The sequence below is a fragment of the Diceros bicornis genome, chromosome 9 (genome assembly GCF_020826845.1).
Source record: "Diceros bicornis minor isolate mBicDic1 chromosome 9, mDicBic1.mat.cur, whole genome shotgun sequence".
Classification (NCBI taxonomy): Eukaryota; Metazoa; Chordata; class Mammalia; order Perissodactyla; family Rhinocerotidae; genus Diceros; species Diceros bicornis.
Genome location: NC_080748.1, coordinates 22523776 through 22549356, shown reverse-complemented (window position 1 = coordinate 22549356; position 25581 = coordinate 22523776). Strand labels below are relative to the sequence as shown.

At 46.3% G+C, this 25581-nt stretch overlaps 2 protein-coding genes and 1 pseudogene across 2 annotated transcripts in view; 2 read left to right on the top strand and 1 right to left on the bottom strand.

Annotated features, from left to right (window-relative positions):
- The first annotated feature begins 356 nt into the window (after nucleotides 1–356).
- LOC131409895 (mitochondrial ornithine transporter 1-like) lies at nucleotides 357–14781 on the top strand. Its single transcript, XM_058547647.1, has 7 exons — nucleotides 357–779; nucleotides 911–1184; nucleotides 1448–1572; nucleotides 7048–7306; nucleotides 11054–11223; nucleotides 12223–12381; nucleotides 14209–14781. Exons 3-7 carry the CDS (start codon nucleotides 1518–1520, stop codon nucleotides 14331–14333), a joined length of 768 nt encoding a protein of 255 aa, XP_058403630.1. The 5' UTR covers nucleotides 357–779; nucleotides 911–1184; nucleotides 1448–1517; the 3' UTR covers nucleotides 14334–14781.
- The window catches only part of LOC131409911 (serine/threonine-protein phosphatase 4 regulatory subunit 2-like), a 51519-nt pseudogene continuing 27525 nt past the window's right edge, over nucleotides 1588–25581 (top strand).
- LOC131409894 (phosphatidylinositol 3,4,5-trisphosphate 3-phosphatase TPTE2-like) overlaps nucleotides 25183–25581 on the bottom strand; it is a 233745-nt gene continuing 233346 nt past the window's right edge. The window contains exon 14 of the mRNA XM_058547645.1: nucleotides 25183–25300. Within this exon, the coding sequence (XP_058403628.1) occupies nucleotides 25191–25300 (110 nt within the window). The 3' untranslated portion in view covers nucleotides 25183–25190. The remainder of the gene's footprint in view (nucleotides 25301–25581) is intronic.

Genomic DNA, 25581 nt, shown 5'->3' with positions numbered 1-25581 from the left:
CCCGATGGCCACCACCTTATCAACCTTGGTAATTGGTCCTGCCTCTCCAGGCCCATCAATAACATAAAATCGGTGTCTTGTATGTTTCAGTTGCTTTATTAAGTACTGTGTTTTTCTTGTTGCTGGTTTTAAAAGTTTTTGTAAAGAAAGGAAGATTTTTGGTGTCTGGTCATTGGCAGCATGCTTCAAGTGGTTAAAAAACTTGTTGGCTAAGATTGTTTTCTGCTGGCGTTGAGGATGATGTTGGCGTTTGTCAATGACCCGGCAGCACCCCCCCCCCCCAGAGGTGGCCTGACTGGGATCACACAGGTCTTCAGTGCAAGGAATAAAAATTCCTTGTTATTCACGGATAAGTCACTTAACATCGTTTGAACACCATACGGAATTGTCGCTGAATTGGTTATTTGAATATTCTATGTTAAGGAGCCAACTTTCCTTTTTCTAGTCGATGTTTATTAAGTCCATGCTCAGCAATAACTGATTTTTGTCTAAAAGTAGAGTAGTAGACTCTAGTTTTCCCAAACTTCCTAGGTTTCAGCCCAAACCTCCTGAATCAAGGTTTCCAGGAGGGAGGCCTGGTTATCCGAATCTTGAACAAGTGCCCCAGGTGGTTCTTATCCAGCAAATTTGGGACACGGTGGACCAGGTGTTGCTCTTCAGAGTGGTTGGTGGCCAGGCCTTATCCGCCTCATCTGCGAGGGAGCGGTCAAGACGGGCAGCGTTTCTGGCCCCAGCTGAGGCCTGTCGCCTCGGAATGTGCGTTTTAACGAGGTCCCCGGGTGATTTGAGTGCACGTTCACAGTTGAGCTCTGGAGGGGACTACGATGACAGTAACATTTGGTGCTGACGTGGCTATCTGTGGTGGCCTTTGTGTTATGATGACAATACTTTTATTATTCACCTTGTGTAGATGGGGACCCCCAGCTCTAGAGGCCCAGGGAGCCCCCTGGTGGCAGAGCAGGCATTCAGTGTCATCGGCCTGTGTTACTCAGCAGAGCTCCTGACCTGCTCCTTCCCAGACTGTTGGGTGACCTCCTCTTGGAGACCCAGCACAGGCCACTGTCTGGATTTCGGACTGAGCCTGGTGGACTGGTAGATCCACGTCACGTCTGAAAACTAATTCGATGTGAGCCATCTGTGGTTGGCTCACTTATTTGGCATTTGTTTCTAAGGTTTTCAGAAAGGTCGGTTGAGGTGCCCCCCTCCTGTGGCTGTGGTGTTGATACTCAGGGAAGGTTTTTCACCCGTGAGCTTTCCGTGGGGAGGTGGTGGGCGGGAGAGGGGAGGCCACGGCTAAGCTGCATGGACACCTTGAGCCCTCTTCCTTTGGAGCGAGTAGAGCCCCTTTCGCGGGTCCCAGAAGTTCAGGCCCGGTAACTAGGCAGCAGGCCTAGAGAAAGGGAGGCTGCAGGGGTCTGACTGATGGTGAACACTGCCCCCCTCCCAGGGATATGAGGCGCCTGTCCTAAGCTCCAGAGAGCTGCCTTCCACGGAGCCCAGCAGAGGAGCAGACGAACATGAAGTCCAATCCTGCCATCCAGGCTGCCATTGACCTCACGGCAGGGGCCGCAGGTAATCCCAGAGAAGACCCGTCCCCTCCTCCCAGTACCTTCTACAGGTGAGGTCGAGTGAGAGCGTGGTGAACGCGTTACCTTGGTCACTCCAGAGGCAATACGCCTTAACTCTGGGATGAAGCCATTTGATGGAAGTGTAGTACTGTGTCCAAGCATGGCAGAAGGTGGAGTAGTTCCCGTTGTGATAAAACTTGTTGAGTCGGGGTGCGGGCATAGCCAGTTTACAGCTGGAAGACATCGCAGCTCAGAGCTGACGTCCCTTGTCCATGGTCACACAGCTGGGATATGTGGGTGACGTGGGCTTCCACTCTGAGCCTGGCAGTCTTCAGAGCCCTTGTAGTGCAAAAATCACACCGTGCCATCTCTCCAGGGAAATCCCAGTTACTGACCTTCCTGCTGCCAGGGAGAGAAAGGAGGACACCCTTTAGAAGTGTCTTTGGTGAATGAGACTGACGTTCGACTGTGTCTTAAAGCCCTGAGAGGAAAGGAGAGGCCCTAGGATTTGTGGGGGAATGGTGGGCGGCCCCATGGGCGCAGGTCAGCACTCCCGGGCAGCACTTGCAACACGCAGGCTACTCTCTAAAGAGATCACCTTACTCAGCCTGAGGCGAATGGCAGAGGTGGACGTGCAGGGGTGGTAACTTGGTTCTCCAGGTTCCTGTGTTATTTTAGGGCTGGAGGACCACTGGAATGCTCATACTTCTCGGATGAAAACCCTGGTCTACCCTTGCCTCCCGCACCGATTCTTATAATGAGTCACAGCTCCCCGGAGTGGAGAGGCCAGGGGGGTGGCTTGCCCTTTGTCCTCTTATCTGGTGGGACCTCCTGGGTCAACAGCCCAAGTGTAGTCGGAGAGCCGCCTCCTCTTATCCTGTCCTTAATTATAAAAAAGAAGTCGGGTTCAGAGAGGAACAAAGTATTTTCCCATAATCCAAAGGTCGGCCAAGGTAGGCTAATGAGGAAGGCCAGAGGGGCTGGCCTGGTGGTGTAGTGGTTAAGTTCACAGGCTCCGCTTCAGTGGCCCCGGGTTCATGGGTTCTGATCCCGGGCGTGGACGTGGACCTACGCACTGCTCATTGAGCCATGCTATGATGGTGTCCCACATACAAAATACAGGATGATGGCCACAGATGTTAGCTCAGGGATAATCTTCCTCACCAAAAAAAAAAAGGCCAGAGAGCACATTGCAGACGCTGATAAGAAGTGCAGGGGAGGGCACGGGCTCCTGGGTTAGAGAGCAAGAGAGCGCAAGGAGCGTCCCACTCCAGGAGCAGGGGAAACTTAGGGCCACCCGGGTTCTGCCCAGTGGCCTCTTGACTGCGTGACTTTGGGTCAGCCCCTCATCCTGCCGTGGAATCAAGCTGCAGCCCCCAGGCTCCCTTGCTCACATGCCACATTCAGAGGACACTGACCATGGGAACATGGAACCATTCGCCTGCCTCTGCATCCTCTTACCATTCTGTGAACCCTTTGGGCTCAGTTTTTGTTTCTGCAATGGGAGGGTATTTAACCACAGGAGATATTCTCAGGTTTTGGAATTAAATGGCCTTCAGTCAATCAAAGATATAGGATGTGCTATGATAGAATTAAGAGGCTTACCTTTTGCTAGAAAGGCATTTATGTGTGGACAGGTATTGGGGGCCACATTTATAATATACAGTAAATTTTAAAGATATAAATTGCAACAGTATTGTTGGGAGTCTGGTGTGTGAGGCATTTGCTGGTGGATGTGCTTCTCTGCAACAGTATTCACATGCGTCGGGCCCTTACACGACCAGCAGTTCATCTTCCCGATCACTGTGGGTGGGGGTTTCTTCCTGTGCTGGTGCGCAGGGTCGCCCCTCACTGCTGCAGCGCTGCCCTGGGTGGTTCTAACTTCCAAGGATAACCGGCTCCTTTGCAGGGGGTCTGAGCCTGTCCTGGCTCTGGGCAGAGGAGGTTCCCGTTAGTGACCTGAGAACTTTCTGCTGGGAGGCACATGGAATGCAAATGGGAGCAGCAGTCCCACTTGGGAGGGGTCCCTGTATTCAAATGATGGACCTAGAAGAGCTTTAGAGACCCCTGGCTCTAATGTTCATTGTATATGTAGAAAAAGAGGCCCAGAGAGGGACGGTGGATTTGTTCAAGGTTGCACAGCTAGATGGTATAAAGACAGGGCTAGGACTTTGGTTGCTTGGGTCCTTGTCTAGTTCCGTTGTCTGTTAATACTACATAATGGGCCAACAGCATTCCCAGAGAGGGGTGTTAGTTTGGAGCCTTGGCTGCCCCAGCCCCAGCTCTCTGGATGGGGAAACGGTTGGGCTTTGGGATCTTTCGGCTGGCTCTTGCCAAGAGGAGAGGACCACCCCTAGTGCTTTGTGTGCACAGTCCACCCAGGAGAGTGATTCCTGCCTGAGAGCAGAGCCAGTTGTGGTCTGAGGTGACGTGGCTGTAGCATACATAGTTCTTCTCCGTGTCTCTCCTTTTTCTTGTAAATGAACCTCCCCCACCAAACAGGTTTTCAGCCCCACTCCTCTCCTCTGAAGTGCCGGGAAGCCAGCACTGTCTATCTGTGCTGCTGTGGGAGAGATTCCAGAGAAGGATCGAGAGCCCCAGGCAGCCAGCAGGGGGAGGATTTGAAGGAGAGAGCTGGTAATTGGATAACCATTGAAATGAGGCAGCGTGCATCTCAAAAGTCAAGTGGCCTTGAAGGGAAACCTTGGTAGTGCTTTAAGACTTCGTGGTTTAGCAACTATGAAATAACACGCCCTACTCGGACTGCTCTGATGCAGTGTGCCTGTTTAACAGTGTACTGGGGGAATGTCACATTTTAGAGAATTGAAGTCTATCCTCTCAAACGTCAAAATTAAAAACAAACTGAGTCTTCTTTGATTGGAATGTTTTGAAAATGATGCACTTCTCTGTACTGTTAAATGGAACATTTAATGACTGCCCCCGGAGGGGTTTGAGGGTCCCGCCTCTGCGTGGGTGGAGCAGATCCTTCTGGTTGAAGGTCTGGTCTGGAGTTTCACCTCTGCCCTCCCTCTGAGCTGTCCTGCCCCTCCAGTTTCCTCAGCTGCTCATCATTTGCTGACTCCACTGTGTCGAGGACTGAAAATCCCCGGCACCAGCCTTGGTCAAGTGTAGGGAGCAGCACCACCTGAGCGCCTCTCTTACAGAATAAAATGCAACTGTGACACCTCCGAAAGGATGCAGAGGCTATCTCTGTTCGTCTCTTAAGGAGAAGGAGATGATCACAGGTCTGAGCTCCAAGCCAGTGGGAAGATATTTAATTCCTGTAAATTATTGCTTCATTAACTTGATAAATATCTGAAGACCTGCTAGGTGTCGGGCTCAGCGGTTGGTGCTGGTGTTCAGAATAGTCATCATCCACTGGAGGGGGCATGGTGAGGGCTGCCACAGGGTCATTTGTGTGTGGTACGTGACAGAGGAAATCAGCTTACCTCCGTGGGTGCAAGGAGAGAATTGGAGCTGGCATTTGAAAATTCATTAGCCTCCTGCCTTCTCTCTGTTGGAAATGTAACTGTTACAGATATACGACCCATGCATATTGTTGTAATCTGTGATATCTGAACTGTTCAGGATGATTGGGTTAAAATATGGAAAACTTCCATGGGGCTGGCCCGGTGGCAGCGCAGTGGTTAAGTGCACGCGCTCTGCTGTGGCGGCCCGGGGTTCGCAGGTTCGGATCCAAGGCGCGCACCGACGCACCGCTTGTCAAGCCATGCTGTGGCGGCATCCCATATAAAGTGGAGGACGATGGGCATGGATGTTAGCCCAGGGCCAATCTCCCTCAGCAAAAAGAGGATTGGCATCCGATGTTAGCTGAGGGCTGATCTTCCTCACCAAAAAAAAATACAGAAAACTTCCAGTTAAAATATATATATTTTTAATACAGAGTAATGTTATATATAAAAATTAAAATCTTATGATACTCTGAATTGTATGCTTAATTGAGCTTACCTGCATCTAGATTATCTAAATTATGTACCCACTTAAATCCTGACGTTCACCTCTTCTTTTGGAATGAATTATTTGGCTATAATTAGGATCTTTTTTGATTTTAGTCTAGCAGTACCTGAGAAAGAATAACTCTAATTACAGTAAAATCTTATTAAATTATAGTCCACCAATTCAGAATTGGTGATAATTTGGCAAGACAAAGCAGAAATATATCGTTCCTCTCCTAGAAGAAACAAACAATAGTGTTAGGGTCACGGAGATCAGACTTGTGATCGCTTCAAGGAGAGGTCAGACAGCTTTCAGACTCTTTGGACGTGTCTGTTTCTCTGCCAATAGTTAATTGGGAGTTATTCTTGACAGCCCCTCCCCCATCTCTCCTTTCCACAGCTTAGTTGGAGTAACTATGTATAATGTGAAAGTTGGGAAACTGCATTTCTTAAATATTTTATGTAAGCCTTCTCTTCAATTTTGATGAGGCTTTAATAACCTCATCCAGTGGTTATGTTTCCTGACACAAGCAGGGCACGTCTGGGGCCCAAGGAAAGTGGAAGGCGTTCGCCAGTGGCGGTTCCCACAATGCTGACCCCAGTCCAGGGTCTGGGGACATTATAGAGGCGTTATGGCTCATTCTTTTCCCTACCTTCAGAATTTTTATTGAAGGCATCTAATGCAATTTAGATTCTGCTGTATTTAACACTCTTAGAGTATAAAAGCTTATAAATATAGGGTTTGTGTCAAGCAGAGGTAAGTTGCAGTCCGTTCCCTGTTGGAATGCAAATCATTAATGGGGACAGTCCAAATTAGAGGTTTTTTCATAGGGTCAAATATTTAGCTCCTCAGGGATTAATTAGCCAGGCTCTTTGTTTTCTTTATCTGCTGCCTGTTCCTCTCTTGCTTTTCTGATGGTCTTCAGTCCCACTGGGCATTAGGCAGAATGATGAACTGTTCCCGGATTTCTCCCCTCCTCCCTTTTATAATGCCACACACACACACACACACACACACACACACACACACACACTGCTGTTTATTAACCACTTGTTGTGTAGCAGGCATTAGGTTAAGCCTTCTCATCCAGTTTTATTTGTCCTCACACTAACCCCCGAGATGGACACAGCTCAGGAGTTGAGTCTTAGAAGTCACATCGCTTGTCCAGGGTCTCACAGCAGAGCCGGGCTTCAAGCCCAGGTCCCTCTGACCCCATTGCCGATGCTCCTGAACACACACCCCACCTTTGCATCCCGTAGCTTTCACTGTTGAGCACACATCTGTCCCCTACCACGTGTGAGCTCCTGCAGGGCTGGAGCTGGCTGCTGGGCACGTTAGGGAACTCCTAGAAGTGGTTTATTGGACTCGGCTAGAAGATATGGGGGAAAGAGGTGAAAATGAACTGAAGCAGAGGTGAGCCCTGGCATAGGCTGCCTGTCCCTCGTTTCCATGGGTAGTTGGGGCTGCGCTCTGAAACACTGCTGTAGACGTGTGCTGGAGAAGGACTCTGCCCTGCTTGCAGGGGGCACAGCCTGCGTCCTGACTGGGCAGCCCTTCGACACCATGAAAGTGAAGATGCAGACGTTCCCTGGCCTGTACAGGGGCCTGACCGACTGCTGCCTGAAGACCTACTCCCAGGTGGGCTTCCGGGGCTTCTACAAGGGGACCAGCCCGGCGCTGATCGCCAACGTCGCCGAGAACTCGGTCCTCTTCATGTGCTACGGCTTCTGCCAGCAGGTGGTGCGGAAAGTGGTTGGATTGGACAAGCAGGCAAGGCTGAGGTGAGTCGAGGACACTGACCCTCTTTCTGTTTGTTTTAAAAAACAATACTGTTGTCGTGATTTTTATGATACCTTACGGGCAAGGATGTTTCGTTTTTTAAAATAACTGCTTTCTTTCTGATTATGAAGTCATACCCCGTCATTGTATAAAACTTGGCAAACACGTATGCGTTATGCAAAAGGAGAATTGCCTACGACCCACCATGGAGAACGAACCGCCCTTACGTGCTGGTATTCTTCAGGAAATGCTTTTCAGGTGCTGATGGTGGTGCTACTTCTCTCGTGGGCAGAAGTGCTGGACTGAAACCATAGATACAACTTGTGATCCACCTTTTGGGCTCCAGTTCATCAGCAAAGTGCAGAGCATTGGAAGAAGTTGCCTGAGCCAACTAGGTTTGAGGAGAAACTTGGAATTTTAGGAAGGGTCAGACGCATCTGAGAAGATGCAGGTGAACCTACTGTTTGGCCAAGTCTGTCCCAAACATCCGACTTGAGCTTGTGCTTGGTCATCCCTTGGGTATTTATGATACAGAGACTGAAAAGAATTTGGAAATCATGGAGATGTTTAGCCATCCCTCCTTTGAAGATTGATTTGTTTTAAATCACTTAAAATTACTGTATCAGCTTCATGGTTGCAAAGGGTGGTCTTATTGGTTGTTTTGGTAGGAGTTTGAAACCCTATGCAGCTACAGGTCCCACATGACTAAAGTGGGTTCCTTTTCTGTAGAAATGTTCTCTCGGGGTGACTAGAGGTCTAAAGATGTGCCCTTTTGTAGACAGGAATTCCATCTTGATGGATGGAGCTTGTTTTTAGAGGCCTGGGACTGGATGAGATCCCCCAGGGAGACAGTGTCTATAGAGGGCTGAGCACCGGTGCTGGGACCCTCCAGCACAGAGGGGTCAGGAAGGAGAGGAAGGAATAAGCAGGAGACAACCCAGGAGGCTGTGGTCCCCACGACAGAAACTGACAGAAGGGACACTGTAGGGACTGTAGCTCTGCCCACTCCAGGGAGAAACCTTCTACTCGAGGAGACCTGGAGTGTAGGTCTCCTTCAGCATCCTTTGAGAGGGACAAATGAGGGGAGAAGACAGGGACACAGTGAGCAACCACAAGAGATTCTGGAGGGAGTCCTGCAGGAAAGAAACCATCCTGTTTCACTTGGCCTAACCCAGCTCTCTCATCTTTTTGAACCTGTGGGGCTGCTGCTTTTTCATCCTGCAGACAGCGTTTGCTCGTTAGCTATCGGGAAATGCTGCCTTAGTTTACACAGCTCTGACGTGTATGTCGTGGTTCTAGCCGTCACCCTGGTCCTGTGAGGGGAGCAAGGCAGGTGGTGGTGTCTGTGTGGGAGACGGGGAGACTGGAGCGCAGACACGGACGGGCTCGGGATCACTGGTTAGTAACCGAGAAAGCGGGACGCAAAGCCGTGTCTTCTGAGCCCCCGTCCAGCAGTCTTTCCCTACAGCCACATGCGGGGCTCCGGAATGTTTCGTAGGGGTCAGAGCTAGAGAAAAGATTAGTAAGCAGAAGTAGTGAAAAGAAAAGTGCCTGTGAGAACCCGGTGGATTTCTGCAGTGACATCGTCAATATTTGTCTGCTCTCGGTTTGCGCTATCCTGCCTAGTGTTCCCCTTGGACCTTTGGCTGGACGGGGTGGTACACAGCAGGGGTGTCCAGGTACATGTTTGTCGAATGGGTGGCAAACAGTCGGTTCTTACAAAATCCCATCCCACGCCTGGCGCCGTTTCCATTCCAGTTCCGCACGTTTCCGCCGTGGGCCCAGCCGGGGGTGCGCGGCCCTCAGTTAGTGCGCTGGCAGAGGAGGGGGTTCATTAGAGAGCCAGAGTCCACTGCACGTCTGGTGTGGCCTTGTGGTTGCCTTGTAACAATGTGCTTGGTGTTCACTCAGCGTCCGAGCCGTTACTGCATCTTAGATTGACCAGCCAGCTGCGTTTATTGGTGCCACCTTTGTTCCAGCAAACCTGGCAAACTGGGACCCTCGTGGACTATTGCCCGTCAGCAGGTTGACAGAGAGACCCTGAGGGAGGCAAGCGTGGACCTGCAGGCTGGCCGGAAGACGGCGGAAACCATTGAAGCTTTGGTTTTGACAAACGAGCCAAGTAGGAGTGGAGGGGAAGGAACGGAGTGAGCGGCGGTGGGCAGTGTCCACACACTGGAAAGCCGTGTGCACGTACAGTGGTGTGTCTGGCTGTCGTCTGGAAATGGTTTGACCTTTAATTCTCTAAGATCAAAAGGAAGTCCATACTGCAGGCAGTGTCTTCCTCCTGCAAGAAAGCCTCACCCCGAGCCAACTCGTAGAAACCTGGGTTTGTAGTAACAGGCCAGCTCGGCCCCTGGGGGCCCGCCTTACATCCACCTGCGTCACCGAATGGGGCACAGGAGGTCGGGGCTGAGATGGGAGGCAGGCCTTGATTTTATACTGATGTTTGACGTTAATGTATGTGACTGTTAGTTTAATGTAACTTTAGGACAACTGGATGTGGTAGGTCTATTAGGCTTTTGCTCACAGTTTGGAGAAAAATCGTTAGGGAATCTCTCTCCCTTGGGCAATCAGCTGAGGGGATGACCTCCTAGGGCTCTTCTGGAAATGTGTGACACGTCTTGGTTGTCCAGTGACAGCAGGATGCTGGTATTTAACAGGTGAGCACCAGGGAGCCAGTTGTCCTGCTGTGAGCAGTTCAGTAATTCCCGTCCTAGGAAGGATTGCCGCGTCAAAACCCCGTCCCAGGGTTTGGAAAGGATCTTCTTTTCTGACCCCTGGGAACTCTCCGAGAAGTCTTCTGGCAATTTGTTTCTCAGACTTTCCCCCTTATTCTTGGACTCGCATTGGATTCCAGTTTCACAACCCTGCTGGGGACTGTGGCTGGTGGTACTAAACCCACAGGAGATGAGGCGAATGCTTCCATTTTTGGACTAAAGTGCATTCATTCCTCCGTCTCGATTTGCGTCGGGATAGTTAAAAGCAGGTGGCCGTTATCCCCTCAGGGCTTGATCTTTATTGGTCCAAACCGAGTCACCTGCTCTTTGAGAACAGAATGAGGAGCCAGGGGTTCACCAAGCCTACCGAGGGTGTGGTTTCTGGCGCTCTCCTTCCTGCCGTGGCGCACGCCACCAGGAAGAGGAGTCTGGACGGAAGGAGTCCTGCGTTCCGGCTGCTGCAGGGGCCTGATCTGCTAAAGTAAAAACTCGTGCACACTTATCTCTCTAGGAACTAAATCCTCGGTGCTTCTTGCCTTTCAGGAGCTGTAGCTCCGTTCTTAGAATTTCTTTTGTCTTGATTGTTACTTGCTCATTTCCCTGCACTAACACAAAGCAAACAAACCCTAAACACCTGAACAAATTCTCTCCAAACACCAGATCAAAAGAAAGGTCGGGGAGCTAGGAACTGAGGGAGGTGAGAGACTGGGCAATATGATACCATTTTATTCTTGCTGAGTTTGGACAACCCCTTATTGTAATTTCACTTATTCACTATCGAGAAAATGGGTCTTAGCTCTTTTACATCTTTGATAATGACTTCTAGAAATGTATTCATCCATTTTAATAAGATTTCTTTACCCTAGAGTAGTTCAGGAGAGAAAACTTGTTATAAAATCATTGTATCTGTGCTTCTCTGAGATTTCCTTCCACAGCAGCCTTTTAGAACTCTGGTTTTCTGTCTACAGAACTAGCTGCTTCCCTGCTGCTTCGCCTGCCGTGACTGTCTCTCTCTCTGTCTCCTCCCAGTACAGTGTGGTCTGTTGTGAAGAGCATCCTTAGAAAGGATGGCCCCTTGGGCTTCTACCATGGACTCTCGAGCACTTTACTTCGAGAAGTCCCCGGCTATTTCTTCTTCTTCGGCGGCTATGAACTGAGCCGATCGTTTTTTGCATCCGGGAGATCAAAAGATGACCTAGGTGAATGTATTTGCAAGGACAGCAGGTGGGGTGATGGTGTCCGCTTCCCATGGTGGGCTTGCTGCAGATTCTGTGCACTCTGCGCCCCCTTGTGGGGGTCCACCTGGCACTGGGGAGTTTCTGGATCCCAGAGAGTAACATGGCCTAACAATTTCTAGCACCTTCCTCTGGGCTTGGCAATTTCCTCAGGACAGGGGCTGAAGCAGTTCATCCCGAACTTCTTTCCTGGAATAACATTTGTGAATTTCCTCTGGATCTGTTTTAGGGAAGAAGAAATATATAAATTGCTTTCCCTGTGGGAAATCACCAATAAGGGAGGAAATCACCTACAAATCAGCTTGCAATAAGCTTGAAACTTGGTAATAAACCTTGAAAGTGTTTTGAGAGCAGTGAAAAGTGTAGTTCTTTCTGGCTTATCCTCTGTAGCTGCTGGACGCAACCGTACCAACGTTTGGCTCACAGAGTGATTACTTTTCTCTTAAGCACCTCCCTTCAGTGTTGGTGGACCTATTCTGGGGTTAGTCACGCTCCCAGGCTTAACTATCCTGTTAATAAGACAACTTTGGTTCTCATGGTGAAGGAAGAGTCAGGGCTGCGGGGCATTAAAATATTAAAATGCTTAAGAGAAAGCTGAAAAACGCCTCGGGCTGTGTTTCACTGACCTCTGTTCTCATTCCTCATGGTGAGGGGTTGCCGTGCTGCTGGGGGCCTGCTGGTTCTGGGGGCCAGCCCTCTGGAGGATGGGGCAGGAGGGCCACAGTGCCACAATGACCAGCCGAAACACGACCCTCACTAGGGCTTCTTGTCCTGGCTTGATGAGGGGTAGACCCAGACCACCAAACGGAACCTTGTTCTCTTAGAGCTTTGACAGTCTCCTCAGGGAACTGTGTTCTGCAGCATTTTTATTTGCACCTACCTGTGGCCACTACTGTTGGCCTCTGGAAATGTCACATCAGCTGTTCTTGAGACAGAATACTGTTTGCTAATTTTCTTTTCTAGGCCCTGTCTCTTTGATGGTAAGTGGCGGCATTGGTGGCATCTGCCTCTGGCTTGCTGTATACCCAGTGGATTGTGTAAAATCCAGAATTCAAGTTCTTTCCATGTCTGGGAAACAGGCAGGATTTCTCAGAACCTTTATAAGTGTTGTGAGAAGTGAAGGTGAGTCTGGTCATTGCAGAAACAGAGGAGGTGTGTATGGAGTGACCGGTCATTTCGCTGCTGGTCTTGTTGAGGTGGATCAGGTGGTCTCCTGATTGCTCTCCTCCGCCGCCTCATATCCCTTTTCTGGTACTGTATATTAATCCACCTTTGTGGATGCCTGTTTCCAACCCCCTTTCTTGAGTTTACTTTCATTATTCTCAAGAATATTTAAAGTTCTTATTCCTAACCCCTGGACCAGGTACCACCTGTCAGGATTCTTTGTTCTAAATAGCCCGGAAGGGATTTTTAAAATACGGGCTTTGTCTAAGGGAAGGGATGTTTTGAAGTTAGCACAACTTGTTTTACTTAATAGAGATATTAGCAGAAGATGATCTCTAAGAACCACAAAGGAACATAAAAGAATAGATGACATTCTTGGGGCCGGCCCGGTGGCGCAAGCGGTTAAGTGCGCGCGCTCCGCTGCGGCGGCCCGGGGTTCGCTGGTTCGGATCCCGGGCGCGCACCGACGCACTGCTTGGTAAGCCATGCTGTGGCGGCGTCCCACATAAAGTGGAGGAAGATGGGCACAGATGTTAGCCCAGGGCCGTCTTCCTCAGCAAAAAAAAGAGGAGGATTGGCGGGTGTTAGCTCAGGGCTGATCTCCTCACAAAAAAAAAAAAAAAAAAAAAAAAAAAAAAAAAGAATAGATGACATTCTTAATGCTAAGACTTCTGGAATTAGAAACGCGCTAAGCGGGGCCGGCCCCGTGGCTTAGCGGTTAAGTGCGCGCACTCTGCTACTGGCAGCCCGAGTTCAGATCCGGGTGCGCACCGATGCACGGCTTCTCCGGCCATGCTGAGGCCGCGTCCCACATACAGCAACTAAAAGGATGTGCAACTATGACGTACAACTATCTACTGGGGCTTTGCGGGGGAAGAAAAAGGAGGAGGATTGGCAATAGATGTTAGCTCAGAGCCGGTCTTCCTCAGCAAAAAGTGGAGGATTAGCATGGATGTTAGCTCAGGGCTGATCTTCCTCACCAAAAAAAAAAAAAAAAGAAACGCACTAAGCAACTTGTGAAGGTGATATGCTGTTAATATTTAGAGTTATGCAGGAGGATAAAGATTTTCTAATTAATGTTTGTATAAAACCAGTTTTAGCCTACTAGTGAGTAAAGATCTGTCCCTCCAGCATCCACTATACATCTTAAAACTTGGGATGTGAACTTCTCTGCCTTGATTTTGAGAGAGAGAGCACGGTAACAGTTTGCAGAAACTGTTTAATTTGTATCCCAAATAGAGCACAGACATCTTGTATATTACTGATAGTAACCCCTCTTTAAATTTCCATAACACTTTAGTTTTACGAAGTATTCACACCTCCCTTATCTGACTAGTTCTGCATAACTACCTTGGGCAGTGCTGATACTAGAAACAGGTCTCTGACTTCAACACCAGTGCTCCTTCTGGCCCCATGCCTCGTGGTCCTCGCCCCCAGGAGAAGCTGCAAAGCTGCTGCCCCCTGTGGCCCTGTGGATGCCTTCTGTCGGCCCGTGTGAGGCCTCAGCTCTTCCCAATCCATTTACCAGGAGTTAACCAGGTGTGGAATTGGTATATGTTACCTAAGCATCAACCAGCTTTGCTGGGAGACCTAACGCTTGTCTTGTCTCCGTTAGTCTGTTTAGTTCCGTTAGTCTGGGGAAACCTGGAAATAAGTCCTTCCATCACTTGTGGTTTTTAGTGCTGTTGTCTGGATTTGGAAGTGTAAAAATATCTACACTGTGCAGCTTCGTGGGGCATCTCCAAGGAGGGGAGTCTGAGTCTTTGATCACCTTTTATCTTCTAGGAATAACAGCCTTATATTCTGGCCTGAAACCTACCATAATCCGAGCGTTCCCTGCCAGTGGGGCACTGTTTTTGGCCTACGAACACAGCAGGAGGTTAATGATGAGCCAGTTGGAAGCTCACTGAAGTGTTCTGGTGAACCTGGATCTGAGTGCAGGCATTTGAGGACTACGTTCATCTCAGGGTTTCCTGAAGCACAGGACCAGTGTGGAAATACTTTGATTTTGTGGGAATTTTGTTTTGTCTTCCCTTCTTCTGCTTTAAATCCTAAGCTTTATGGAAGGAGCCCTATTTTACATCATACGTTTCTGCTCATAATGGTACTGAAATAGGAAAGTTACTGCTCTTCTCCTTGGTGGGACACGGGGTGAGCTGCTGGCCCTCTGTGCCTAATCTGAAAGGCTGGATATAGTTATACGAGGGCTTTTGCACGACCGTGTGTGTGTACACGCAGCCTGGACGGTTATGAGTTGTGAGTGAAGCACAACTTGGTTCCCTGTTTAACCTCAAATCTCACCAGAAAAACCCAGAGGTGTAACTGTGTTTCACAAAGATGGTTATAAGTGATGGCTTAACCCACTCTCTATGTACGGTCTCTTCTAAAATCTGCTTAGTACCTGCACTATACTAAGTGGTTCAAGTTTTTAAAAAGTGTTCCTGTGGTTCTTGAAAACTAAAATATCCATCTAGATTTATAGAGGAGACTATACCTGCATACTGGTGTGGCTTCCACGTTCTTGATTTAAGTTTCAGAGTAGGCATCCTGGGTTTCCCCAGATGCTCTACTGTTAAAATAGTGCCATTCATTTTCTAGGTGGGGTCATATTCCCCACTGTGATGCCTTGTCGGGTGTGGCCTAGAGCACAGGCCTTCGAGAAGCCTTTACCTATGCCACCTTCCCTCCTCCTCTCCCCAAGAGCTTCCTCTCTGCTGGGCTTTAGGTTGAGGAAGGGGCTGAAGGGGGGGCTGTGCTGCTGTGCTTTGGGAAGACCTTGTGGCTGACAACAGCCCTTAGCTTCTGTCTCGGTCCTGGCCTGGGTGGGATTCCAGAGTATTGTGTTGGACCATCTGTGGGCTATTGATCTACTTTGAGCTGCTCACTCATTGCCCCCACCAATTGGAAACCCATCCAGGAAGCAGAGTGCCAAAGCCAAGAGAAGCCCTCGTCCCCTGTCTGGTGACTGAGTGACAGTGCTCATGGATGGAGTCCTCCCATCTCAGAACCAGACACAATGTAGTGTCTGCACTCTACTGTGAGTACTGTCAGGGCTGAGCCATTCTGAAGTTGACCTCGGGATCCACACTCCATGCCGTGCTTTTCCAGTGTTGGAGCTTTTACTTTTGGTGCTGGCAGTCAGTGAATTTGAATGATGATCGTATATGGGGTGTTCTTTATAAAGCAATGAAACAAGAAGGGTAGTTTTGTGAAACTATGCCGTATGTGTGTACTGACAACAACAGGAAACCCCGGTTCATCTGATGCCCAGACTTGGGGATGGGCAGCTGTTCTTTGGCACCTGGTGTGAGAGAGTCCTTCTTGTCACCGCTAAAGTCAGCCACCTCATTCCGTGCTGCTCCTAGGCTGGCAAGTGTTCTCGCAATAAAGTGTGCTTAAGCAGCCCGTAAGGCTCAAAGCAAGCAGCCTGACAGTGTTAATAGTAGTCCATACATGTGTGCCTGTCCCTGTTGGCAGAATGTAGTTTTTCTACCTTACTTTTCTCTCCATACTTACGGTCAGTAGCTGCTGAGTGGTGCTTCACGTGAACAGTCCTGGCTTGAAGCAAAATAGAAGATGGGCCTGGCTTCCGCAGGAAGTGAAGGGCTTCAGAGTCCGTGGTCCCACTGCCCGGTGCCTGTGGCTCGTCTGGGTGAGCCCTGTTGGCAGCAGACCTTCTCACATGTCGTCCTTTAAAGATTGAACTAAATATCTTCAATAGAAGCAGTCTGAGGCCAGGAGGAGTGACTGGGAGTAAGCAATGGAAACCTGAGTCAGGAGAATTTTTTTTTTCCTTCTATTTGCTTAATTCATGGTTCAGTATTTGGGTACAATTTGTACCATTTCAGATTTGTACTCCAGACAAAAATATAGTAACTGGAAATATTGTTTGAAGAGCTTCTAGTGTTCTAGCATCATTAAATTATTTACCTAGTATTTGAGTATATGATGAGTTGGTTTAAGTACTTTATATCCACGCTAAGAACCAACTGTCAGCAGCGTTGGAGGATGTTTAGTCATGTTTCCAGGTGGTGGTTTTATTGCAACAAGCACTGGTTTTTGTCAGCAGGATTCCTGCTGTAGAACAGTCTCACTGTAGGTAAATGGACAGAATGCACGTTCTGTATGTTCACTGCAGATACGACACACGGCTCTCCAGACTCACTCTCCCTCCCCCAGGCGGTGGGTGGGATGGGCTGGTTTGGCAGGATGCCATTCTGTTTTTTAATATAGTTAAACTTCTGGCTATTAAGTTTTGGATACTTCTATTCCAGGTTAGTAAGTTCTGTTTAAGAAAACAAGGATCATTCTGAAATATTATGATGGAAGCTTCTCGCATTGGTCAAAGAATGATTCATGCTGGGTTCTAAGAAAGCAACACCAGGAGGCTATAAATAACTTCTCTTTGTAGGAGCAAAAGCAGAGTAGTGTGGCGACTCAGAATTGCCAGAAATTTTGATGCATCTGGAGGGTCAGGGAAGAGACACCCCAACTGTAATCTCCTGTATTTCAAAAAGCAAGGTTCTTAAAAACTGGAGTTTCCTTCCTTGTTATTGCCAGTATTGAGAAAGATAACTGGCTGTTGAAGAGTGAGATCTAACTATTTTTTCCCATTCACCTAAGCCCGCCACCTCATCCGCCCTCCATGGATTACTGCTGCAGGAATTTTAGAGGAAACTGTACAAGCTGTTCTGCCACAACACGTTTCTGTCACACAAATGACGGACTAATGTAATCATGATATGGAAGGAACCTGACAGCATGTTCCTCCAAGATCTTTTGCTCCAAGGGGAGCCAGATTAGGGGAGTAGAATGATGACTTTTGTCAGAAAGGCAGAAAGCCGTCAGCCAGGCTCCTGCACTGGCAGCTGGGGCCCTTTGTGGGTTATGTTGAGGGGAAAGAAGAGCACCACAACCGGGCAGCCTGCCAGGGTTGCGTGGCCTTCTGTGCCACCATGATGCCCAGTAGCTCAGAGCTCTACTTCCATCTGTGCCACTTTGCCACCCACCAGCCCTTCTCTCAAGTATGGCTCTAGTTCCCCTTTAAAAAAACACCTACTGTGGTAACTGCCAGATAGCCTGAGCTGCCAGCCTGGGTGGTTAGTGGTTAGTGTGCTGGTTACAAAGTTGCTTAGTTGGCGTGGTCTGCCCCGAACCCTGTTTTTCCCCCACAAACCATTTTTTTTAGCGTGTGCTTGTGGGCGAGTGCGAGGTTTTCAGGAACGAGGACACTGTTTCAGCAGAGGCACTGGTTCTTCTTAGTTGCTACCTCTCATTTCCTGATAAATTCAACTTGGTCTAGACTTGCCAATAAAAGGAAAATCACTCAAGGATAATTGAGATAAAGCCACAGTAGAACTGTTTTCAAGGACAGTTACGGCCATGAGGTATAGTGGCAGTGAAGGTGCTTAGAATAAAGTGGCTGCCAGTACCAAAGAGAAGATGACTCCCCGTGGACACAGGACTAACCCGTGTTCACGACGATGAGGTGACCTTCCCTCACAGAGCTCCACAAGCCCCGGTGAGGTTGGTGGTGAGGGGGGTGGATTTTAAAATAATAAATCTAGATTTCTCTAGGCAAATGTTTCCTGTGACTTCACCTGTGATGTTACGCAAAACCAAAAGTTACCGAGGAGTCTTGATCCCTCACGTTTACAAGGCTCAGCCTCCCCGACGCCTGTGCCTGTGGAGGCAGAGGTGGCTCAGCACGCTCGGGGCAGTGCTTGGAGCAGGACAGAGCATGTGTGGGGGGGACTGCTTGTGCAAACATTTCTCTGGGTGTGCAACAGTCTTTGCTGCCAATCTGATGTTTGTTAACAGATGGTTTGTAAATCAAGTGGAGGAAGAAAATAGCAAGTACCTTTCTAATAGATCTGAAATTACAAATGTGAAACAAAGCAGGGAATAAATACTTGTCCAAAAATATATAAGGATATGAAATAAACCCACAGTATTGGGGGGAATCGCAATTTTTAAATATCTCAGTTGTGATATGCAAGTTTTATTATTCCCAAGTTCTTAAAAGTGATAACTTTTAATGTTCCCGTTCGTGCCATGGAGTGGATCCTGACTCCTAGCGACCCGGTGTACAGCAAAGCAGAACCCTGCTGGGTCTTTTTGCGTGGTCCTCTCACCTTCCTGGGCTTATCAGACAGTGCTCCGCTGCTATTCACGGGGTTTTCATGGCCAATTTTTTTTGGAAGTGGGTGGCCAGGTCCTTCCTCGTAGTCTGTCTTACTCTGGAAGCTCTGCTGAAACCTGTCCACCATGGGTGACCCTGCTGGTATTTGAGATACCGGTGGCACAACTTGCAGCATCACAGCAACACGCAGCCGCCACAGTATGACAACCGACACAGACGGATGGTGTGGTTCCCTGACCGGGAAACGAACCCAGGCCGCAGTGGTGAGCACACCGAATCTTAACCACGAGACCACCAGGGCTGGCTAACGTTCCTCTGCACCGTGTTCCAGGTTTGTCTCAACACGGATGAGAACTGTGTGTGAGGCATGCTCCGAAGAAGAAGAAAAAATTGCCACTGACATTTTATCTTTTATATATTTAATAGATTTCTTAAGACCATGTTTACATATATTTAAATGTATATCGAGAAGGATATAGGTTTATCAGCTCTGTAAACATGTAGCAGGGTTTGGGAAGAATTGATCTGTTCTGGAAGGGCTACTGTGTCTAGACGTCAGTTATGACTTCATCAGCTATGACTTCATCAAAACAGAACTCAACTGCAAAATCTGCACGGTAAATTTTCCATGTTTTTTTGTTGTGGGGATTATCTAGTTCGCTTCTTGAAAGATAAAGCCTAGAATAGAAAAAAAATCATTACATTTTATTTTAGGGCTGAGAGAAAAGCCGTGCAGCAGGGCACCCTCGTTTGAGCTTTAAGACAGACTTGCCATGACTAGTCTCAGCCCTTTTCTGTATCTTACATTTCTCAGAGCCAACTCTCCCACTTTCTCTAGTGAGACGCAGAATATCTTCATCCTCAGTAACAACATGTCACTGATTCTTGTAACATTGGCTTTAATGGAGTTGATGACATCTGGGTTTAATAAAATAAATTTCTATGTGACAGAAATCAGCCAGAGAGACTAGATGTGTATTAAAACCCAGTAGTAAAATACTGAGTGTCTTTTAAATGATAAAGTTGGCATTTTCAGCCAATTAAGAATCTTGTAACTAATAAAAGCAGCTTTCCCAAGTAGTATGGAAATTTAAATGTTAAATCTTTAGAAACATAAAAGTGAGAAAAATCATCTAGTTTGTTGCCTCTCCAGTATGAATGTGGTGTTTTAAAGGAGAAAAGCGTGTTCCTAGCAAGAACCACTCTTGAGGAGGAGCATCAAGTGAAGTTCTGCCCAGATGTCCATTTGAGGGACTTTGCTGGTGTTAAGAGTCCAAGTTTATTGTTTGCAACCATCTAGGGTTAAAATTCGTAACAATTTTCCATCAAATCCAAAGTTCACTCTATCAAAATCCATTCAATGTGTGTGTGTTATAAGTGTGTAGGCCAGATGTTCAATTGACTGTTGCCTTACTGGGCTTGAGGTGTGATTAAATGCAGGTCAGATGTGAAGAAAAGGCTAGGCTTGTATGTAGTGTAGAACTATCAATTCATGCCACATACGATCACAACCATTTCTTCAAAACTCACCTGCACAATCTTTTGAATAGTATTTTTCCTTTTGTATTGGATGGCATGGCGATACCAATAATCTCAAATTTTTAGCACCACAGAACAAATACTCCTTAAAGTGGAGAACTTATAGACTCAGGAATGAGTTTTTGGATATGGTAGAATGTGCTTTGGAATAATCTTCAAATAAATTAATAATTACTTTTAAAAAAAGGTTTCCCAATTTAGTTATTAGAAAATCATTTTTAAATGGGAGACTTCTTTTACCTGTCTTCATTGATACTTATTGTGTCTTATAATTTCTGCCACTGATATAAATGTGTCAGTCAGCTTTTAAACTAGCTGAAGCCTCCCTAGATGACGCCTTACTTTGGGATAGAATGTGGTGGTGGCCATCACAGTAAATCAACACTCATCAGTAAATCAACACATACTGAGGACCTGCCATAGTCAAGGTACTGAGCAGACTCCTATTAAACTTCCATGGGAGGGATTTATTACCACACTCGAGATCTGATTATAATACGTTTTAACGTATAACGCAGTCCTGTGGTATAGACCTTGAGGATAATGCAACAGTGGGTCTCAAGAAGAGCCATATTTTTTAAATAACCAGATTAAGATGAGTAAGGCAGTGAAGAGTGGTGACGCGAGGATTTTTTGGTTTCTATAAATTGAGCTTATGGCAATCAGCAAAAGACTTGCCATTACACCTTACACAGACATTGAACATTAAACTGTTTCTACTGGGTTATATCATAGCCATACCTGTTATTTTTTATAAAAGATGTATGAAACCACAGGAAAAAGGGACACTTATCGTAGTAGTTAGGAATATGCTGAAAAGACATGGTTAAAAAAGTTATTTTTCATACTAAAATTGATACCAAGAACTAATCATTCCAAAGGGATTAAAATTCCTTTATTCATTTATATATTTACCAAAGAATTGTAGCCATTAAATATGCAGCACTTACAGTCTATAACGTTATACTCAAGACACAAAGAAGGCTTTAAGAGACTGCTGTTCCTTTCTCTTGCTGTTTCTACCAAAATTTTCAAGGAAATCTATTTTTTCTATGATATTTATAAATTGAGACACTGGTCTTTTAATCTGGTTTAGATAGTGCTAAACAGAATCTACTAAGGATCTATGCTTATTTATGCCCAAATATACCCATTTCTACAAGGAGCTGCTGCATTGGATAATTAACCATCATTCTTGATGATAGAAATACCTAAATTTTCTGAAAGTGAGCTCATCTCATGGCCCTTAAAAATCACAAAGGCCAGGTATTACCAATGTCACCTGGGCCAGTGCCCTTACACCAGTGTGTCTGCTTAGAGACCACTGACGGAGAATACAGACTGTTCCGTTATTCAAGGGGTAACCATTCCAATGTGGGAACTATCCAGGTCAGTTGCTTCAACACATTTACCACTTCATTACTTAACAGATTCTCCCCCAGCAGCAGATGAAGGAAGGCACAGAAAAAACAAGTTTTAAATTGATCAGCGTATTTACTTGTTGGCATTTCTGTTTGGTGATTTAATAGGAATATGAATTGAAACTATTGAGGCTTAGAAATTTATGTACAGAATAATACTTATACATTTTATGACTCGTCAATATAAATTATACTCATGATATTCAGAGTAATGACAGTGGCAGATATTCAGTTTTTCAGTAAATATTGGATTAAAAATACTATTTATAATGTATTATAAATTAATTCAGAGGAAAGTAAAATCTCCCTCCTGGTAAAGTATTTTGTAAATTATGGGGAGCAATGTGTTTTCATAACACAAAACAGAAACATGATCACTGCTATACAGTAAAACATACCTTTGTTGTTTTAACATCTTGGTTTCTGTATTTTTTCTTATTTGAAAGTTAATCCATGCAAGTTGTATAGAATTTAGAAAAAATAAATGAGCAAAAGAATTTTTAAATTACATATGCTCTTCTTTTAAAACAACTTTACAGATGTGACTTGTTGCTTTTCTTTTCTCCCCTCCCTGGCTAGGGGTTGACATCTCCTATCCTCTCCCTGTTGGGAATTGTAGCAAAGGAAATCCCAAACCAGCATCATTTAGAAGACCAGACAAGAATAAAGGCATAGGCTGTTTCTTGATTACTCACTGGCGAGAAAAATTTCACTTTGACATCCTCATAGAGAGGTGGACAGTCAAACAGACTAATTATTACTTTGTTTTCTCCGACTTCATGATCCACCTGTGAATGAATACATGGAATTCAGAACTATACACCTAGCTAATAAGGAGATAATAAGTGTAACAGTGAAGTTCATGTTCACTTATTGAGGCTTCCTGTATTTATCAAGTACTCTTGGTCTCATGGCCCAATCACTATATGTATAAATAAATGTTAATCATTATTTCTATAAAGTTGCAATACTGTTGTTTACATTTTAAAAAGCCCCACTTGTTTGAGGGTTATCGTAGGGCACTATTGAAAAGCAAGTATTCAATTTTCTATTAGAGTTTAACTAAGTAAACTTGACTGTTGAATGTGTGTCACCCGATTTTCATATATTAGGAATACCCTAAGAAGCTCAATTTTAAAGCCGACATTCACATTCAAAAAGCAATGCATAATTGCTCACGTTTTATCAAAAATGTGATTGCTGATGGGATCATAGGCCTCGTCCAGAGCAGACTACTGACTGGACTGACCAAAGACATGCCATGTTTCTGGCATGAGCGACTTTGAAGCTATACTGAATATTTCTGTTACTGGTTCACCCATGTATAATAGTGGCATCCACAGTGAGAAAGGTCTATGCTAGACCCTGTGAAAATACAAAGGTGCAGACTCAGTTGATGCTTCAGGGAGCTACACACATAAGGAACAAAGTAGAATGGCATATAATTACGTGTCAAGCTGTATGATGAAGTCTGAGTGTGCCGTTGTGTGCTTTGCGGGAGGTTAGCTGGAGGTATAGAATGAGAAAGCCTCACTAAGGAGGCAGAAATTGAGTTGGGCATGGAAGGACGTGTATAAATGAAGAAGAGCATTGAAAAGACAATCCAGTTCAGGCAGGGGGCAGTTGGGGGGGGGAGGGGGCACAAAGGGGAAGGGGGAGGAAAGACCAGCAAAAACAGGAATCAGAAATTAGTGTTGTGTTCCAAAGGCCAGAGGGGACGCAGTCTACCTGGAATGGAGCCTACAGGCCAGGTTACTGATGGAATAAGCTCATGTCTGATCGGGCTGGATCTCGAGAGTTCAAGAGGTGGGGAAATAAGAACAAAGTTGTTGAAGAATATGGTGGGGCATTTCCTCTATGACAAAGTGGCCTGATAATTATCACATGTAACATTTATTTAGTGATTAATAGCTCACAGAGCAACGTCACATATATTATGTGATTTAATCCTTGCCACACTTGAGATGTAATCTTGATTTTATAGATAAGAATACTGAGCCACAAAGATACTAACTGGCTTTGACCACGGGCACACAGTGTGTCGTCTCCTCTACCTATAGCTTTTCACCAGGAGAGCAGTATTTCAGGATGCACGTTGCAGGACTCCTTATACTGCATTGTATAAGGAGAAGGAAAAGGTAAGGAGATGGTTGTAGAAATCTAGGCATGAGCAAATGAGGTCCTGGACTAGGTAGTGGCAATGGGAACAGAAAAGAAGGGAGTGAGTGAAGAGAGATTTCAAAGGTATAATCAGCAGGAATTGGTGACCAACCGAATATAGAGGGCCAAGGCAAAGAGAGAATCCAAGATAATACCAAATGTGAAGGCCTGAGTGAGAGAATGCTGGTGCCGTTTGCAGAAGCAGAGGAAAAGCTCATTTGATAAATATGGATTGACAAGTGTGTCTGAATTGTTGGGGCAGAGACTGTCCCTGTTGTAGCTCCGGTGTCTATCACACAGTGGGTGCTCTAAATATGTGTTGAGTGAATGAAAGAAAAAAGTAGAGTTTAAAGCAGGGGGATGGATGAGCAGAACCAGTAACAGAATATGCACAGAGATGGGAACAGCAAGCCAAGGGTCAGGCCTGGGTGAGTGCCCTCATGTAGGGGGCCAAAAAGAAGGGAAAGGAATGGTGTTGGAGAGGTAGTAGTAGAACTAGAGACAAAAGCCTGAGAGAGAATTTTAAAAGTTAATTTTTCTTAGACCCACGAAGGAAGCTTTCTTATTGCTTCCGAGAAGGTCTGGAGTCTTAGGCATTGCTTTACATGTAACAAAACATTGAGTATCAGGTCCTATTGCTTTGGGTAGAGATTCCTCCGCAATCCAGACACTCGTGCATTGTTTCTCACAGTGCAGTCCCATGGGACATCTGGGTTAGAATCACTTGGGACATTGCTAAGTCTAGAGATTCCTGGGCCCCATTCCAGATTTCCTGAATCATACTTTTGGGGTACAACCTAGGAATCTGCATCTTACAAGCTCTTAGGTGATTTTCTCGCACACTACAATTTCAGAATCAGCGCCATACAATAAAATGACGAAGAAGAAGAGTATATGGCTAAAAATGACCAGATACGTGAATTTAAAACTCTGATAGATTCCTGGGAGCATGCTTGGCATTTAGGGAAAAGTGAAAGGCAATGCAACACTCTGAACTGAAAATATGTTCTGGAAAATGCCCTGAAAAAACTGTTTTGAACAATGAGTTTAATTTACCTCTGACTAGGGACACCCAGTTGGATGGTAATCAGAAAGCAACCTGGGGCCGGCCCCGTGGCTTAGCGGTTAGGTGCGCGCACTCCGCTGCTGGCGGCCTGGGTTCGGATCCCGGGCGCGCACCAACGCACCGCTTCTCCGGCCATGCTGAGGCCGCGTCCCACATACAGCAACTAGAAGGATGTGCAGCTATGACATACAACTACCTACTGGGGCTTTGGGGAAAAAAAAATGGAGGAGGATTGGCAATAGATGTTAGCTCAGAGCCAGTCTTAGCAAAAAGAGGAGGAATAGCGTGGATGTTAACTCAGGGCTGATCTTCCTCACAAAAAAAAGAAAGAAAGGAAAAAAAGAAAGCAACCTGGCCTGTCTTTGTGGTGAGCAACGGTTTGGGAAGGTCAACATGCTGATTTGACATTGAGACTGAGACAAACACCAGAATTTTCAGTTCATGTGCTTTCTCTTACCCTGCAGTTTATGTGAGCAGCAGAGACAAAGACAATCCTTCGCTCCATTGTTATTTGTACTTTTAGATCATTTCCATTGCCATTTCCAACACCTGAATGAAATGAAAAAGTTAGGCTGGTTAGAGCAAAGACCAAAATGTCTCACCAATTAACATTATGGATCAAAAAGACAAAAGATTATCCCAGCTAACAGCATGTCCATACTGAAACATTTGGGACTGCATCGATTTTGTCTTTGAAAGACAAGACTTCAAGCCCAATTCTGTCTCCTAAAGCAGAATTTAGAAGGCTGGAGAAAAAAAGAGACATATAGTTCAGCTTCTAAGACTTAGAATCTCATCGTTTCATCTTTCTAGGAAAAAAAATAGGAAAG